At 30.2% G+C, this 19,285-nt stretch overlaps 1 protein-coding gene across 7 annotated transcripts in view; it reads left to right on the top strand.

Moving 5' to 3' along the window:
* Window positions 1-16,649, top strand: part of LOC132752884 (piezo-type mechanosensitive ion channel component 2-like) — an 85,665-nt gene extending 69,016 nt beyond the window's left edge. For 6 of the 7 annotated variants that reach the window (XM_060743282.1, XM_060743312.1, XM_060743308.1 and 3 more), the window contains 7 exons: window positions 690-875; window positions 1,372-1,464; window positions 2,191-2,363; window positions 3,209-3,322; window positions 4,230-4,309; window positions 5,271-5,454; window positions 10,732-12,296. In XM_060743282.1, the coding sequence (XP_060599265.1) occupies window positions 690-875; window positions 1,372-1,464; window positions 2,191-2,363; window positions 3,209-3,322; window positions 4,230-4,309; window positions 5,271-5,454; window positions 10,732-11,011 (1,110 nt within the window). In that variant the 3' untranslated portion in view covers window positions 11,012-12,296. Of the gene's footprint in view, window positions 1-689; window positions 876-1,371; window positions 1,465-2,190; window positions 2,364-3,208; window positions 3,323-4,229; window positions 4,310-5,270; window positions 5,455-10,731; window positions 12,297-13,569 lie in introns of those variants that run through there. The other variant, XM_060743291.1, reaches the window with a different exon arrangement.
* Window positions 16,650-19,285: the final 2,636 nt, after the last annotated feature.

The raw sequence follows: 19,285 nt of genomic DNA on the forward strand, positions 1-19,285 counted from the left end.
GGATTCTTAATAATGCTGTATTAATATTTATAACATACCCACGCTGAATTAAAACTTTTAAAAAAAAATATTGTATAGTATATGAAAATTAGTACATGTATAATTTACGTATGTGATTATGTGTAACTTGATGTTTATAGTAGGGAGGTCAAAATCGCTATGTTTAGTTTCACCTGTCGCTTTCCAGAGGCTAGTTTCATACTGTTTTACTTGAAGCAGTCCTGCTATGATAGGACTAACAGTGTTAAAATCAGCATTAAAAAAACAGAAAAGCAAACAAGTGTTATGAGTCTTAATCCAATCAAGCAAAATTGAATGTATGATTATTTACTTCAATGAAAATGTATTATCTGAGATTTTCATGTTTTGTTGCTACATGTATGTTGATTCTTTCATATCACAGTATACCTTCTGTAAGTTTTCTACTTTAAGTTCTATTCATCAAAAACATTCCATTATTTCAACGTTGAAAGCATTGTAATTTGCCAAGTTTATGTTGAACACTTAGCTTAAGGGAACAATTGATTAAAGAAAGTGCAATTTTAATATGCTTGAACTAAATATCAGATTTGTTTTCTCTACTTGAAAATGACCATATTTTCATCAGAAAAGTTAAAGATTTATAATAAAAATGAATAATCTATACAAGTAGTATATGGAGCTTTACAATAAAGTGTTTCTATTTATAGACATACCCAACACCAAGAGCTATACCAAAGAAGGCATTAATCAAGTATGGTGTGGGCGGACTATTGTTGTTTATCATCATCTTCATCATCTGGTTCCCACTTGTTATATTCTCATTTGCTAACACGGTCTATGTGCCACACCCTCCTACAGAGTGCACTGTCAGTGTTGCTCTAGCTGGGTATCAGGTAAATTATTGTTATGTTAGATTCTTTTTATATTTAATGAATATCAATATTGAGAAAAAGTTTTAGTACAAAAAATCTTTTGTTAGTCACTTCAAAGCAATTATGAAGATGTTTTTCTGTGAATTTGAATAAGATAAACAAAGACTTAGTTTAAAGCATTTATGAAAAAAGTCTATTTTATCCTTTATTTTATTTAAACATAAGATAAGTAGAAACAACATTCAGTGTGTCCAAGGAAGACCAAATGTCCTACAGAAGTTCTACAAAGCTTTATCTAAAGAATTCCAAGTTTTTAATACATATCCTTTAACAGTGCACAAGAGATGGTGAAAAAATATTCTACCATCTCACAATATGACATGTCATGTGGTTGATACTGATCCAGTTTTGTTGATACACATCTATATAATTTGGCTAAATGATATTGATAATCTGTTTCAGCCAATCTTTACTATGTGTTAATTTTATGGCTAAAGATAATGATGATTTGTTTCAGCCAATCTTTACTGTATCTGGACAGCAACAGGATATATACCATTACAGTGAAGGTGAATTTACAAGTCTAAAGTCCCTCTTTGATACTGATCCAGTAAGTACAAGAAATACCTATGAACTTAATGATAAATTTAGTATAACACTTCAGTGTTATATTTATTATTAGGTTATATAACAGGATTTTGTATGGTATGCTTATATCAGGAGGAAAACCCAGCTTGAGAAAAGGAGTGATACTAATCCAATGTCAAATTTCAGCAGGGTACAAATAGAAACCTACCTTGCTTTGTTTAAAACATGATTAAGTCACTGTATCTTTGTGCATATTCTGTTTTTCTTTGTAAGCATTTGATGTTTCCTTTCATTTGTCCCAACACAATTTCACTTAAGTATCTGTTAATCATGTTTTGATCAGGACATATGATTAAACAATGTCTACAAAGCATTTTATAGAATCTGATTACCTAGTACATTTTTTACCCTTCTCAGCCTTAATTAGCCTACCTGGCCTCTTTGTGTTAGTGGTGAGCTTTTATCACCAACTATTATTGCACATGTATGTGTTCTTTCAACAATTCACTGTTGCAGTTCAATTTACTCAATTTGAGAGAACTTATAAATTGTATAACTTTAATTTTTGATGAGTGCTAATCCAGTTTCATGCTGAAAGGGCAAAAAACGGGCATATTTGCCTTATTGTTAATGCATAATTGCATATATTTGTACAGTTACTGATTGTATAAAATCTTGACAGGATAAAGAATAAACATTTAAGTTGCATTGTATAGTTAAACCTAAACATGTTTCATTTATTGTTCAGGTGGCAACATCCTTCTTAAGTAACTATGAAGCTGAAGATGTTACCAAGATAACTCTGGATGGAAAATCAACATCAGTGTGGACAATCAGTCCTCCAAGTCTAAGAAACCTTATACGTGATCTAACTAGTCCTACAACAAAAGTTAACTTAGACTTCCTTGTCACTTTCACAAGGTACATGTATTTATAGTTCTTAATGTTGGTGTAGAAGTAGTAGTATTAATGATTATAAAGATTTCTAAATTTAATAAAGTTAATTTCCATTTGCATGTTGTGTTGTATGACGGTAGAGCAATAAATACCTTTAATTTTTAGCATTTTTTATGCCCCCAGATCAAGGGAATAAGGAGAGCATATTGTTTATGGTTTGTGTTTGTCACAAAACTTTAACCTTGACCATTATATGGAAGTTTTCTTCAAACTTCACAGATGCATGCACCTTGATGAGCTGTATCTGCCACACCTACTAAGAGGTTGCAGTGTCAAAGATTAAGCTCAATTATGTCCGACAGCCTCAATGATTGATACATCCTATACCAATGGGCCTTCATGGCCGAGTGGTAAAGGGCACTGGCACTCCAAATCACTTGCCCTTAATCCTTGAAGGTTTAAATCCCATGGGTTGGTATATGGATTATTGATTCTTTCATGTGAGGAAGCTATCCATCTAACTTACAGAAGGTTGTTGGTTCTACCCAGGTCCCAAAATGTGCCTGAAGTAATGAAAGACATTTGAGGTCTTCCTCAATCAGTAATGCTATATATAATTTTTACAGTGTTTGTGGTAATAAAATTAAACAAAAAAAAACAAACAAACCATTATATAACCTTTAAAGGAAAGAATCATTTAATTTTTCAGGAAAAAGAAACAATCTAATAGCAATTAATACTTGCCTTTGTCAACACTTTAGGGACAGACATTTCCTTCAAAAGCATATCAAATGATCAAACACATTTTTGTGCATAGGTAACTTTGGTAAAGTTTTGTTTTAACTGAACTTTAAATAATTATGTTTCAGGCCACCAAACACTCAGGCTGGGGAAACATTGACAATACAGTACCGGACAGAATTATCAAAGGATGAGAAGACCTTGACAGCTGAAATGATCAACAAAAATATTACAAATTTTGTGTATGTCTTTACTCTTTACTCTATATTTGTTTTATATAATTAAGAAATAATATATCCCAAACAGTGATTTTATAGCTAAATAAAATCACTATTTGGAGTTTGGATGCTAGGAATTATATCATAAGGGCATATCAGAGTGATATAATGATGCGCATCCTAATGATAATTTGGATATATTATTTTGAGTCTAACGCAATATCAACAAATAAATGCTGCCGTACCTGATATGAAGCTAAATACCGCCTGATTTGTTTCAGTACTTATTTTCAGCGCATTGCATTTTTAGTGGTTACGTCACATGTCTAAATATAGAACTTCAACTGTGATTTTATTGCATAATAACACACACTTTTAGTGACAGCCCTGCTTGTTTTATTATCAAAACATTACTGACGTCACACTAGCATGTGGAAAACATGGCACAAGCAAAGGTTTCTTTATACGAAATACAGGTAACAAAAAACAGAATAACCAATTTCTATGTATGCTTTTATGCAAGAATAGAGATACCGGTAACACTTTTTTTGTGTGGTAAAACATCTGCAGAAACCAGTGGACTGCTTGGATTGCGAGCTTGGGCTTTAAATATGTCCTTGTGCTTCTTCAAAGGTTAATGCACAAAAAAGGTGCCCTCTAGTCTTCTACTGTTTATTGATCAGTTAAGGAAGAGTTACATTGAGTCATCTCACTTATAAAATCACCAAAATATCATGAAAATTTTACAATATTAAAAGATTTATTAAATTGAATGGCATTTAGTTCTGCTGTCCATGAACAGACTTATTCAAACTGAACCTGCAATATTTTCAGTTTAACTGTGTTACGGGACCTTCATAGTTGCTACTTTTAACTAATTTATGAATGCATGACTATTAGTGTACTGGAGTTGTTCTTTTCATGCTTTCAGTAAGATAGCGAAGACTTTTCCGGAGTATATAAGATTGGCAAATAAGGCAGCTACAGAAATAAAACCACTTCTTGGTACACGTATGTAACACTTTTAAATTTTTAGCTCACCTGAGCAAGATCAGGGTGAGTTTTTAGGATCGTTGAATGTCTGTCATCCGTTGTCTGTCCACACTTGTTCATTAACACTCTAGTGGTCACATTTTTGCCTCAATCATCATCAAACTTTGTCAGGATCCTTCTCTAGGTAATAGCTCGGATGAGTTTGAACATGGGTCATCTCGGATGAAAAACTAGGTCACAGGAGTTAAAAATAGAAAAACTTTGTTCACACTCTAGTGGCTACTGTTTTGATCCAAATATCCTGAAAATTGGCCTGAAAGTTTGTTTTGATGATTTCTAGGTCAAGTTCGAATATGGGTCACCTGGGGTCAAAAACTAGGTCACACTGCCCAAATATGGAAAAACCTTGTTAACACTCTAGTGGTCACATTTTTGACTCAATTATCATCAAACTTGGTCAGGATGCTTGTCTAGGTAATTGTTTGGATGAGTTCGATGGGTCAGGTGAGCGATCTAGGGCCATTTTGGCACTCTTGTTTATTTGAAACTATCAAATGTTTTGTTTATTACACAAAGTTTGTCTGTTATCTGTATGTGATTATACAAGAGTATTGTAAATTGCAAGGGAAAGGCAGCCATATTATTTAATGAGTTGGAAAAGTAATCAATTTAAGGATTGCTGGCTGCTGGGTTTAAACCTTGTTTAGGGCAAGATGTTGTTTTCTTGAGCAAGAAACTTTACACTTATTGCTTAGCACTGATTGGTTCCAGGATCGGATTCGAGAGTGTGTCTATAAGCTTATTGCTTCCTACACACTGCAATTAAAATTAATTCTGTATATTACTATAAAATAATCTGATTAAATTTCAGAATTGTACTTAAAGTGTTATATAGCTAAGTGTATGACTGCCTTAAAGAGATAATTTCAACATGTCTACTACACCTTTGATAAGCATTGGAAACATAAATTTATTTCAGCTCCAAAGAATGGCTATACTGATGTTGATATATTTCTGGAATCTACAAGTGGTAATTCCAGTCAGGAGGCATCATGGTGGATTATTAAAGACTTGGGTCCTGGCCATAAGGACAATAAACTTACCTTTATAACGTTCAACGAGCGTGTAGCACCGGCTGGAATTTCAGCCATCACAGGTTACGGGTATGTATGATAAGTCATATACACAAATTATTCTATACACTATGTTTTAATATAATGTTTTGTTTGAATGAAAAAAACACACAACTTTTATATTAAAATACAATAATGAAACCTTTTCTTGATACATGTATGTAACACTTTTTTTTTACTTTTTTTATTTGCAATGTATCAATTTTCGACCACAAACAAATTATAGTTTTCAGTGAAAATGTTGATTATTTTACATGTGTCTTAAACATATGTTTTTACAAAAACATGTATCATAATTATAGAAGTAAAGTATTTTTTATTTTTTTACCCAAAAATATAATTTTTTATGTTGAACTAGGAATAATGTAATGAAGCAGATAAAGTTTATGTTTGAGCATGTACTCAATATATCAACTTGATTATTGATTTTGTTTTATTTTGCTGTTACTTTATTTTATTTTATTATTTTCGCATATTATTTTACTTGCGGGCTTTCATGCATGTTCTTTTTATGGTCACAGCAGTTTTTTTAATGCATTTTATACATGTATATCTATTTATATTGTGCATCTTATCTTATGCAAATTAGTGAAATTCTTATAAAAGAAAATAGTTGGAACTTACAAATCATTTGAGATTGTTTTTAGACAGTAAAGTATAGAATTTTGAAAGATACAGCTAAAATGTATGCTGCTGTTGCATGTTAAAATAAAAATTCATTATTTGCCTCATTTGGGTGACAAAATTGAGATTTTTTACAGGTTTGAATGTTAACAATGCAAATTAGTGCATAAGATAAAAGAAATTGTTAGTTTTGTTGAATAATCCTTCTTTTGTTTCATCTTATGAGCTCTCTTAAACTTTTATTTATACCTTGTGGGATTTTGACAAAAAAACACCAACATTTATGTCACTTGACTAAACAAAGAAAGGATTATGAACTGAAACAGACAATATATCCTGTATAGATCATATATATATTGTATATAGCATTGCTTAGTTTAAAGTAGCTACATGCACATTTAGTCTGTAGTTGAGTTAGCATATGTACCCTTATATAGATAACATGTCTTGTATTATTAGTAATCCATCAATATGCTACAGGTATTATACTTGTATCAAAGTTTGTCAATGTGTTCTCCCTGAATTAATTGTTTTAGACTAGTATGTTAACTACTGTTGTATTTTCCTTTGTAAAACACATTAACTGTGCAATTACTATCAGGAAAAATGTAAAAATTGACTTATACTACCAGTATAGAACCAGACCAGTCTGCTGACAAGTTCTGTACTGTTGGCTACTCAATTTTAGTATTTTGATTCTAAATTTCTTTTTTCTAGACTGATCTCTCACTACTACCAACACAAATCCACAAAGTTCTTTAAAATCTTCCATGTTATGAAGCTATCTAGCCTCAGATTGATATTTTCATGAAAGAATATATGTCCTCAGATTGATATTTTCATGAAAGAATAAATGTCCTCAGATTGATATTTTCATGAAAGAATAAATGTCTCCAGATTGATATTTTCATGAAAGAGTAAATGTCCTCAGATTAATATTTTCATGGGATAATAAATGTCCTCAGATTGGTATTTTCATGAAAGAATAAATGTCCTCAGATTGATATTTTCATGAAAGAATAAATGTCCTACGATTGATATTTTCATGAAAGAATAAAAGTCATCAGATTGATATTTTCATCAAAAAATAAATGTCCTCAGATTGATGTTTTCATCAAAGAATAAATGTCCTCAGATTGATATTTTCATCAAAGAATAAATGTCCTCAGATTGATATGTTCATGGAAGAATAAATATCAAGATTGATATTTTCATCAAAGAATAAATGTCATCAGATTGATATTTTCATGAAAGATTATATGTCCTCAGATTGATATTTTCATGAAAGATTATATGTCCTCAGATTGATATTTTCACGAAAGAATAAATGTCCTCAGATTGATATTTTCACGAAAGAATAAATGTCATCAGATTGATATTTTCATGAAAGATTATATGTCCTCAGATTAATATTTTCATGGGATAATAAATGTCCTCAGATTGGTATTTTCACGAAAGAATATATGTCCTCAGATTGATATTTTCATGAAAGATTATATGTCCTCAGATTAATATTTTCATGGGATAATAAATGTCATCAGATTGATATTTTCATCAAAAAATAAATGTCCTCAGATTGATGTTTTCATCAAAGAATAAATGTCCTCAGATTGATATTTTCATCAAAGAATAAATGTCCTCAGATTGATATGTTCATGGAAGAATAAATATCAAGATTGATATTTTCATCGAAAGAATAAATGTCTTCAGATTGATATTTTTATGAAAGAATAAATGTCCTCAGATTGATATTTTCATGAAAGAATATATGTCCTCAGATTGATATTTTCATGAAAGAATAAATGTCCTCAGATTGATATTTTCATGAAAGAATATATGTCCTCAGATTGATATTTTCATGAAAGAATAAATGTCCTCAGATTGATATTTTTCATGAAAGAATAAATGTCCTCAGATTGATATTTTCATGAAAGAATAAATGTCCTCAGATTGATATTTATATGAAAGAATAAATGTCCTCAGATTGATATTTTCATGAAAGAATAAATGTCTTCATGAAAGAATATATGTCCTCAGATTGATATTTATATAAAAGAATAAATGTCCTCAATTTGATATTTTCATGAAAGAATATATGTCCTCAGATTGATATTTATATGAAAGAATAAATGTCCTCAGATTGATATTTTCATGAAAGAATAAATGTCTTCAGATTGATATCTTCATGAAAGAATATATGTCCTCAGATTGATATTTATATGAAAGAATAAATGTCCTCAGATTGATATTTTCATGAAAGAATAGAAAAAAAAATAAGCCCAGCATTTACAAATGAATCTTTGACTGTGATTCATCAAAACTTATAATTCAAACAAATAAATGTTAGGAATATTGACAATTATTCAGGTTTTTGTTTTCTTAAGTTCATATATTGAAGTTTTTTTTATTCTGATAAAGTTCATGTATGCATACATTTTGATATTCCCGTTCTCTCATAACCTACAAATGTCATTTTAACTACTATATTTTGAAATAATATGTACATAAGTGCAAAATTTTTCATTAAAATAATTAGAAATGTAACTGAGATTGCTTTTTATTTTATTTTGAACACACACATGTACCATGCGGCTTGCATTAAGCTTTGCACAGCTATTATTGTAGCTTCAGTACTTGATATAATTTGCAGCTTTTCTTTATACTTTTAACCTTTGTAATGCTATTATGTTAAATGTACTTGATCATCTATAATTGTGGATGAAACCATTCATCATTTTCAGGGAAAGCTTGACTGAATAGCGAACAGTGTAGACCATGATCAGACTGGTGCATGGATGTGCTGGCTGATCTTGGTGGACACTGGCTTAGTGGGTGCAATCTGTTGCTGCCAGCTGGCTTAGCATTAAGCTGTTGATTATTTTGCATTTGATTTATTATTATTTGCAATGGCATATTGATTTACATGTATTTATTATGCTAAGTGTATCCTAATGACATATATATATTGTACAGCTGTCATTTTATGATATGCCCAAAAGAATTTCGGGCATACTAGTATTATGTTATACCCCCTGGTGTCCTTCCGTTCGTCCGTCCATTAGCAATTTGGTTTCCGGAGCATAACTTAAGTTCCATTTGGCCCACAATATTCAAACTTCATAGGATGATTGTCCATATTGGGTAGAATACCCCTATTGATTTTGGGGTCACAAGGTCAAAGGTCAAGGTCAATATGACCTTAAAACTGAAAACAGTTTCCGGAGCATAACTTCAGTCCCATTTGGCCCACAGTGTTCAAACTTCATAGGATGATTGTCCATATTGGGTAGAAGACCACTATTGATTTTGGGGTCACAAGGTCATAGGTCAAGGTCACTATTACTTTGATATTGAAAACAGTTTCTTGAGCATAACTTAAGTTCCATTAGGCCCACAATATTCAAATTTCATAGGATGATTGTCCATATTAGGTAAAAGACCCCAATTGATTTTGGGGTCACAAGGTCAAGGTCACTATTACCTTAAAACTGAAAACAGTTTCTGGGGCATAACTTAAGTTCCATTTGGACCACAATATTCAAACTTCATAGGAGGATTGTTATTTGAAAGGTGGTAATACTTTATTTAATTCCAATGTCTTACAAATGCTTCATCTTTACTAAAAAAAAAAAAAAAGCACTTTTGGGCATATAATGCTCCGCCTAGTGGTGCTCTTGTTTTTGCATTGTTTGTATTATTTATTTAGTCTAATGCTAAAACATAGAAAGAACTTGTAATCATATTGTACTCTTTCTAGCTCTAATAATAATACTATATTCTATATACGCAGCTACAATAAATTTCTAAATTTTAAGGGGTTTCAATATAAAAATACACAACTTGAGCTACCAACAGAAGAATTACATAATGTATAGACTGTGTTGTGTGGCAGTGTCTCTGGACTTTCAATTGTTCCTATGCTTTTTTATTTTGTGAGCCTGTTTGTAACAAGTGTTTGTATGGTCTCTTTGTTACACCTTATATGAGACCTGTTTGTTGCATTTCATGTGATGCAAGTCACATTTTCTGCTTTTCTGATATATGGCACTTGCTTTGTTGCAGGGCATCATTGTTTGGGTATTTTTTCCCTTTTATATAGTGAGGCTGGTTTGATTTTGAATTTCTGTGAACTTCTTTGTTTCATTTATTATTAGGCTGGTTTGTTGAAATTTTTGTGAAGCCTTTGTCACAGCTTCAAGGCTGCTTTGTAGTATTTTATATCAGGCTTGTCTGTTGTAATTGTTAAAGTTTATATGAGGTTTATGGCACATACCTGATGGTTACATTATGTAAGGATACTTTCAAATTGTTAGTTTGATTTGTGAGGTGTGTCTGTGACATTTTATTTCAGGCTTGTTTGTTTTATTTTATTTAAGGCTTATTTGTTTGATTTTATGCGAGGCTTATTTTAAGTTACTGCTCAAGCTGATCCTAGAGGGCATGAGAAATATTGCACCTAACATTATCTCTAATGAACATACAATGAATCGTAATCGGCAGCTGTAACCTTTTGAACTTTGTTCTCATTGCTCTTGTGGGATTTTCAAATGTACATTGTGAAAGCCATGTTTCTTACATTGAATCTTTGGACAATGTTTTCGGAGGACTTTAAGTTTTGTTGATATGTGATAATTTCAGACTCATTAGACTGTATTTTCCATTTTTGATATGTGATAATTTCAGAATCATTGGACTGTATGTAACGTTCATTTTATTGATTGGAAGAATGCTGAGATTGAGCACAACAGGGATGGCAGCGACCATATCGTTCCGAGAGTTACCAAATGTAGATAACATCATGCGGCTCTGCTTGGATCTATATCTGGTGCGAGAGATGCAGGAGTTCAGACTGGAGGAAGATCTATATGCAAAACTTATCTTTGTGTATAGATCTGCGGAAACACGTATCAAATGGACACGACTACATAGAGCGGATGTTGAAGAGACTAAGAAAAATCTTTAAGACAATTAATACTATATATATGTAACGTTTTAAATATTGCTTATAAAATGTTATATGTAAGATCAAAATAGTTTAGAAAATATTATAACTTATATACATGTAGGAAGTTTGTATATCTCTTTGGCTTGAAGATTTTCACACTAAAGTACAACTCTGCAATGTAAAATACATTGATGATGAACTTCATTTTTACAATAGGATGTATTGGAATACTAGTGATATAACTTACCGCTACCTGGTTATTTTTTTAAGGATCTGTAAGAGCTATATGAACATTTATGTTGCATTTAGCAGTAAGTTTAATGATCTACTTCTTTTTTCTTTCGTTCTTAGGATCTCAAACTTTAAAGTTCAAATGGCAATTTAAAAAATGTTGATGTTGTCTTTTAAACAGACATTTCACACACATATCTCTGTATAGGACTTGTTAAGATTTTTTTATATTTTAAAGTCACATCAAGATTTCACATTGATATTGTTAAATATGTGTACTGCATTTAACATTGTGATCAGTTCTATCAGGACATAACAAGTACAATGTAAAGCACAGATCATTATGTGCGAGTATGTTGTCTGTTGTGTAAAAACAGTGCATCAGTTGTAACTCATGGAGATATTGAAAACAAATTTTTTTCTCATGGAAAATTGAAACAAAACAGGGTTGGTTATGAAGGCTTATTTCTACTTGTAAGGTAATGATTCAGATTGTTACTTTATTGTGTGTGTGTGTTTTGGAAATAATACTCATCAAATTGTCTTGTATCTGTTTATCTGCAATTTTTTGTTGTAGATTGTTCTATATAGACTATAAGTCTGATATATAAATGTATTCAAAATATTTATTTTTATCTGACAAAAGTGTTCAATGGATTGTTTGTTAACTTTATATCCGGTCTTGCTTATCTTGACCTTGCATTCCGTAATATTTTGTTCTCTGTTTATATTGTGTTCACACTTTCTTTAATGATAAGCTCATGTGCAGATCACCATTTGCTAAGGTCGGTCTTTATTGTGACCATTCTGAATTGCTTTTAATAATTTACAAACTGCTGCAACGTTCCAATATTTTTGTCAAGAGTTAAAGAAATAATTCTGTTACTGCATTTTTTGCAAATTATCATTTGAATGAAAAAACTTCAGCTATGTTATGCAAAACTTAAAATAAAACAAAATACTGGAACAGTGTTTTATGTTGGGGTAGAATTTGTTTGCCCATCAGACATTGTGAAAAAGTAAATGAATTTAATTTGTGTGTTATTATTTTATCTCTATAGAGGTATTTGTTTAGATTTAAAAAAAAGAACTAACATGGATATGATTTTCTGTTTGTGAATATTTCTTTCCCTCATTTTGAGGTGGGTACAGTTAATGGGTGCTATTTTTACAGATTTTATAGTTAAGATTATTCAGTCTATAATTCTATAGTACTGGAGTCTGTGAATATTTTATTTATTTGAATGATGCTAATTGCTGAAAGATCTTATTTTTTCTCTCCATTCTTTTAATAGATTTGCTGTTATTACTAAAGATTTCTTGTTTATTGCATTATATATCTGTACTTTGTTTTAATGTTGTTTTTTTTTTGGCAATCATGAAACAAATGAAAGAAATATCCAAGACATTTATATATATTTCACCAGAGGCAATATTATGCTTTTCTTGTTACATTTTTTTTTCTCCAGATTTTATGATATAATGGTCAATAATGTAAGTTTAAAATTCCATGTTAATAAGAACTAACATAAGCATAGCATTTTAGTTGACAATTTTAGATTTATTTATTGGTTTCTATTTCATAAATGATTATTTCATGCTAAATAAAACCCATTTATGTATCAATAGGGAAATAATTTTTGTTGCAATTTATGATGACCATATGTTTTTCAAATAAATGATGTATTTATTAGTTTATGCATTATGGAGTACTTATAAGTATATTTTGTTAGCATGGTCATGACACTGATATTTTATTTTTGTTTTATATTCTTGAATGCTGGTAAGGCTACTACTGTTATAACTTTAATTATTGACATGAACTTTTTATGCATTTATATTTTTTTGATTTCTCTTTGAACATTGTTGAAGATAATGCATGTGACCATAAAGTTTGTAATGCTTTAGGTAAAAATAAAATCTATACAAGTCATGTCCCTCAAATATTTGAATTTAATTTACTCATGTTGCACTTGACAATTTTATCCAATAGAAAGACTATAAATTATCATTGGTGAATAAATTAATCTTGGGTTACTCCTAAAAAGATTTATGCATTGTAAAATAAAAAAAAATGTTTGTATAAATTGTTAAAATTTCTTAAGAATTAATTGTACAATTCTGACATTATTTTATATCATGAAATGTATGTATATGGCCCATTATATATATTATTTCTGGAAAGAGCAATTGTATAAATGGAAAAAGGAAATAGTTTTTTATAAGACAGGGTCCCTAATATTTATGATTTTGTAGTGCTTTACTGCATTTATTTTGTAAATATTGTATACAATAATTGTATATGATATATACATTATGCTTTGTGCTTCTTGTTTTACTTGCAGTATCATTGGTTTATATATATCGCTGGTGTTGGTGGTAGGCCGGTTAGTGCGCGTTTTCTTCACGGGCGGTTCCCAGGAGATCATGTTTCAGGAAATACCGGACGTAGATCGTATATTACACTTGTGTTTGAATCTCTATTTAGCGAGAGAATGTGGCGAATATTACCTGGAAGAACAACTGTTCTCTAAATTACTATTTTTATATAGATCAACAGAAACTATGATAAGATTTACAAAATCGAAACAGGAATGACAAGTGATAGAGATGTGAAGAATAAGGATTTTCAGGATTTGAAAAATCGACCAAATCTATTAAACATGTCGTACATGTATTTACTTCAGACATGATAAATGACTGAAAGTAATATCAGTAACAGATAACATTCCAGACTCACATATATCTGTTTGGCTAAACCCCTAACAACAAAACTGTTGAAAACAGGTGCCTTACCCGAAAACCACTTTAACCAGTGATTAAGAAATCATGACTTATGTGTAAAAGTTTGCATGTAAACATGTATTTATACCATGCCAGTAGCATATCTCTGTGTTATGTTGTATTATGTTGTATCATTTAATTTTATTTTTTCATTTTTTTAAATTTTTTTTTTGAATCCCGTCAAGGAATGAATGGCTGCTCCATTTTAGGGTATTTGCACATTCTGTAAATCAGCTTGTTCCCTGTGAATAAGGGAAGATTTTGATGTCCTTCTTGTTAAGATAGTCAAAAGCTGCGCTTTATTATGACATTCACACTTGAAATGGTTACGGCTCATAATTTTATAATTATTAAACATAATTCATTCATGTACTACTGTAAAAGTGGCTTTTGGCATTATGGTTACATAACATATTCTTGTACTAATCTTGAAATAGCTTTTTGCATTATGGTCTCTTCTTATAAAGACAGTAGAATAAAAATGGCTTTTGACCTGATGGTTATGTATTGGTCATTTCAAGCTTTTGACCCCTCCTCAGCAATCACATAGAAACACCCAAACAGAGAGTAGTGGGGACTTAAACTTTGTGAAAAAATCTGTCCAGTGTGTGGACAATAATTTCTGGTAAAATCCCAGATGGTTCTCTTGAGCTAGCCAGAGTTATTTTAGTGCAAAACATCCTCTACATTGACTGACATTAAAAGTAAAACCACTGCTCATTTTCTAATATAAACCCTGCAATGATGGGAGGTTCTGATTTGCATTTATACTCATAAACTATGAATTAGACTTTCAAGTAATGGCTTTTGTCTATCTGTGCGTGCTTCATAGAAATTATTGTTTCAGGGTTTTTAGGTTAGTGACCCTGTCCCTTAACAAGTGAAAACTAAGGTATGCAGTAGTAAACATTACAAGAAACAACCCTGATAGTTGAATCGTATTATTATTTGATTAAAATGAGTCTAAGGTGATGGGTATTTATTATAACAACTTCTGATTTTGGTTTTAGTTATAAATTTTGTTGCCGTTTTCTTTTTCTGAGATCTGGACAATTAGGAACTTTTTATAATACATCCACTGTCCATCGACCTGTTGATTTTTGGTGCATTTGTGTTGTAATGTATAATTGTGTCTAAATGCTTTGGACTTAGTGCAATATTTTTGTGTGTAATTGTTGTGAAGTTTATGTGAAGTTTTCTTTTATCATATCTTTATATACTCACATATAGTAACTAGTCCCTGTTGATTTTATAACTGTTCTGAATCCAATTTTTTCTATTATAGAGCACATAGGGTAAAATTTTGTAAGGTGTTGGTGCTTTTAATAGAATTATGAATTTCTTATTTAATTTTCATCTGATTGACTTTTAATGTAGTGATATGTCTGTAATGTGTAATTTCTGTTTAAAAAGCTCTGATTCATAATTAAGTTAAATGAAAATTAAAGGAAGTTAGTCGCTATTTGCCACTTTACCAGTATAATTTCAATTTTGTCAGCAAAACAAATAACCAAGGAAGTAATGCAATGATAAAAGAAAACAGTGGCCAGCTTATTTGCTTAAATATATTAATAAAGAAAATCTGCAATGAAATTATCTTAAATTCTCCAATATTGATATTTTTTTTTATCCAAATTGCTTTAGATAAATTGCATGAGGAAACCTTTGGTATTTATCTTGAGAAAAATATAAACTATTAAAAATGTGTAACATATATATCCATGTACATGTTAGTACTCTACTTGTGTGTAATGATTATATCTCAAGGTGTTGTATTTTATAGAAAATATTGTATGTTTATACGTATTTTATATAAAAATGTTTGTTTCACATTGCAGAGTATTCATCCATCCCACTGCCCCTTTATGTTTAGTTCAGCAGTATGAACTACATGGGTATAAACTAACTATTTAGTTCAGCAGGAGATATTTAGACTAGGATGGTAATTATTCACCAATAATAAAATTAACGTTGAAATAATGTCTTGTTTTGAATCAACTTTTAGAACTTGCATCAAATGTAGATGATTTTCACCCCTGTTCCCTCACAAACAGCATATGCCAATGTTAGAATTAAGGCATGGTTTAAATGGTACATAAACTTAATACTAAATTTTAACAAGATTAGCAACATTTGATATATTGTAACATTCTTTTAGTTATTTTATATAAAATTTCAGACATCATTTTGGTGGATTTTCACGAAATTAAGTTCAAAGCAAAAATGTTTTGATATACTCAGCAGGAATAACTTAAATAGTGCTTTTAATGTTTTTTCCTTTGTAATTTATAAAACTTGGAATGTTCATGGTATTTGCCACAACCTTAATAATGGCATGTTAAAATATATACTATACATATGAGATTCTGTTAGTCCAATCAAATACATCTTAAAAGTCGATGTGTTTTTGCAAAATTAATGCCATTTATAACTTTTAGAACAGAAAAATTGGTGAAGAACTAAGAGCCATCATAGCTGTCACATCTAACGACAGCATTTCTGTCTATTTAACCTGTATGTATACCACTGTGCTCAATTATAATTCCATAATGTAAATGCTTATAAGTTTATCTTGCCATTGTGTGTAATAATATGTAGGTAGTTATGTTTATAAAGTAATAAATATTCTGCTTCAACAAAATAGTATTGTTTTGTTTTTTGTCCTGTTAGGAAGTATAAGTTTCTTTATGTTACTATGAAAGATTTGAGAAACTACAGCATGAAAGGCAGATGAAAGTGACGTGATAATTTGTCTTTAGGACGTTGAATTTTCATGAGAATGCCATACATCTGTCTTACAGAAAGTTGGTGGTTCTATTCACTAGCCACATATGCACCTAGAAGCACCCATGGTCTACTTCACCACTAGTAAAGCTTGAAAAGTCACCATATATTGGTATAACTAAATATCCGACTACTAAGACCCAAAGCTTCCAAGTTGGAGATCAAGTTGTTGCTATGAGTTGTTTTAAAGGAAATTATGCTTAATGCATTCTAGAAGAATATTCATACAGAATTTAGGGGAACTGTATATATCAAGTGAAACATTAAATGACCCTGAAAGAAAAAGGTAAACACATTTCTTTTCAATAATGGAATTTAGGACATGTGCATGTATGATGGTATAGTATCGAACATATGAATTCGAACAATTTGAAAATATTAAAACTGGACGGATTTGTATTAAACAACACATAGTTCCTACTAATATTTTATTACATATTTCTTCATAAAAAATCTGATATATATACCCAACAGAATCTGCTGTGTATATACACTTCACATCAGCATTGATAAAATAATATAATCAACATCAATGCTAACTCCTCATCACATATACAAAAACACCCAATGTTCAACTGTGTGTATGTATCCATAAAATTCTATATAAAACTATTACAATGTCTTGTTAAAACAATCTACTTCATTAAAAGAATACTATAATATAAAATACAAAATGCCTTAAATTTTCTTGTAAGTTTTAAATTTCCCTAATAATAAATATCATCCCTAGTTTCAACATGATAAGTGATCTCTTACTGAATGTTAAAATGTTAATATTGACTTTAATGAACTATATATATAGTTGTCAAGTTTAGTTTGTCTTTTTTTACTTTTAAACTGTGAAGACGTTTTTTATCTTTATGCATCAGTTTTGTTATTTCAAAAATACAACTACAGATATTTAAGTTCTGACACTGAAATTTTGTTTGGTATATTTATTGTATGTTTCATGTAAAATATTTGAGAAGTTAACAAAGAAATATTATATATGTATATCATACACATAGTTCAACAATATTAGCTAAGACATATTTGTGCTACAAGCTGTATGATTATAACTGCACACAACACTACTCATCATGTATAATTTGTATACGTATCAGCAATGCTTTATTGAGTAAACATAGTCACAAAATAACTATCACTGTACATTTACCTGTATAGCAGTTCTCAACTTATATATATATTCATAAAAAAAACTCTTAATCACGCAAAAACAGTGTAAAAATTACAGCGAGCTAATCTTTTAATTGATATATATAAGCAAATTACTAGAATGGTTGCCATGTAATTAATTAATAAGATACCAGTCTATATTTAAAACCTTTAGTCTGCTGGTGGGAACAGATTCTACCCATACAACCACTGCAGACCAACATCTGCCAGCACTGCAGGGCCAACTGATCATGGCCTGCAATGTTTGCTATTAAATCAGTAATAATATTGAAAATTTCCTTAAAAGTGACCCAATGTTTTTTTTATTAAAAAATGGACAATTCCATTTCAGATATTTAGCATGGCAAGGGTTTATATTTATTTTTTTCATTATGAATCGAACACTTCTGTGTTGTTTCTTTTCCTGATAATTTGTATCAAAACACCTATAACATTTAAAATCATATATTATTATACATTATTACTTTACATCATAACTATACCCCAAAAAGATATTTCAACAAATATGTAAATTGTTTCATTATTAAAGAAAACAAATGAATTAGTGTTTTTGTGTCTGAGTAAAATTTAATTTATAACAATGTAGATACAAGTCACATGATCCATAGGATAAAATAACGTCCGACTAATTCAATATAATAAGAACTAAGAACGAATGATAGAACTTTGATATAAGACAGTTTACCAGTTGATATGTACAATCATGTACTGATCAAATTCTTCTCAAATCCTACAATTCAAACTTTTATACAGTCTAAATGTACTGCGCACATTCATTGAAGTAAAACACATGTATTACTATTTCAAAAAATCTGTTGGTTAATATCGAAGGATTTTAACATAACCTTCAGGCTTAAAAACTAAATGTACAATTTGCTACAAGTTAACAGTTTAACAGCATAATATATAACCTTAACAATCATTTATTTGTTCAAGTAGATCTACTTTTAACTTTCCTCAATATAAAACGAGTTGGTGCGAATGAGTTTAAAGATAAATAAAATCTGATTTAAAAAGAAACTGGTGTTTTGAATACATCAGATATTACATAATTCCACTAACACCACATTCATGTATATTCTGTATTTCTATATTGCTGTATAACAAAAAAAAAACACCTTTAAGTAGACTTTGTTTCCAATAAATCAATACTTAAATATTCAACTTTGCTAGAATGTATGTTCAATATAAAAACACCAAGTTATTGTTGTTATTATCAGCATTGCAAACCAACAACATGGGTGTTAACATTGATAGCTCTACGGTCAGCCTAAAACCAGCTGACCAGTGAAGATATTCATACAGTATTCATAACAA

Source organism: Ruditapes philippinarum, unplaced genomic scaffold (genome assembly GCF_026571515.1).
Source record: "Ruditapes philippinarum isolate M1 unplaced genomic scaffold, ASM2657151v2 ctg306_1_1_1_1, whole genome shotgun sequence".
Taxonomy (NCBI): domain Eukaryota; kingdom Metazoa; phylum Mollusca; class Bivalvia; order Venerida; family Veneridae; genus Ruditapes; species Ruditapes philippinarum.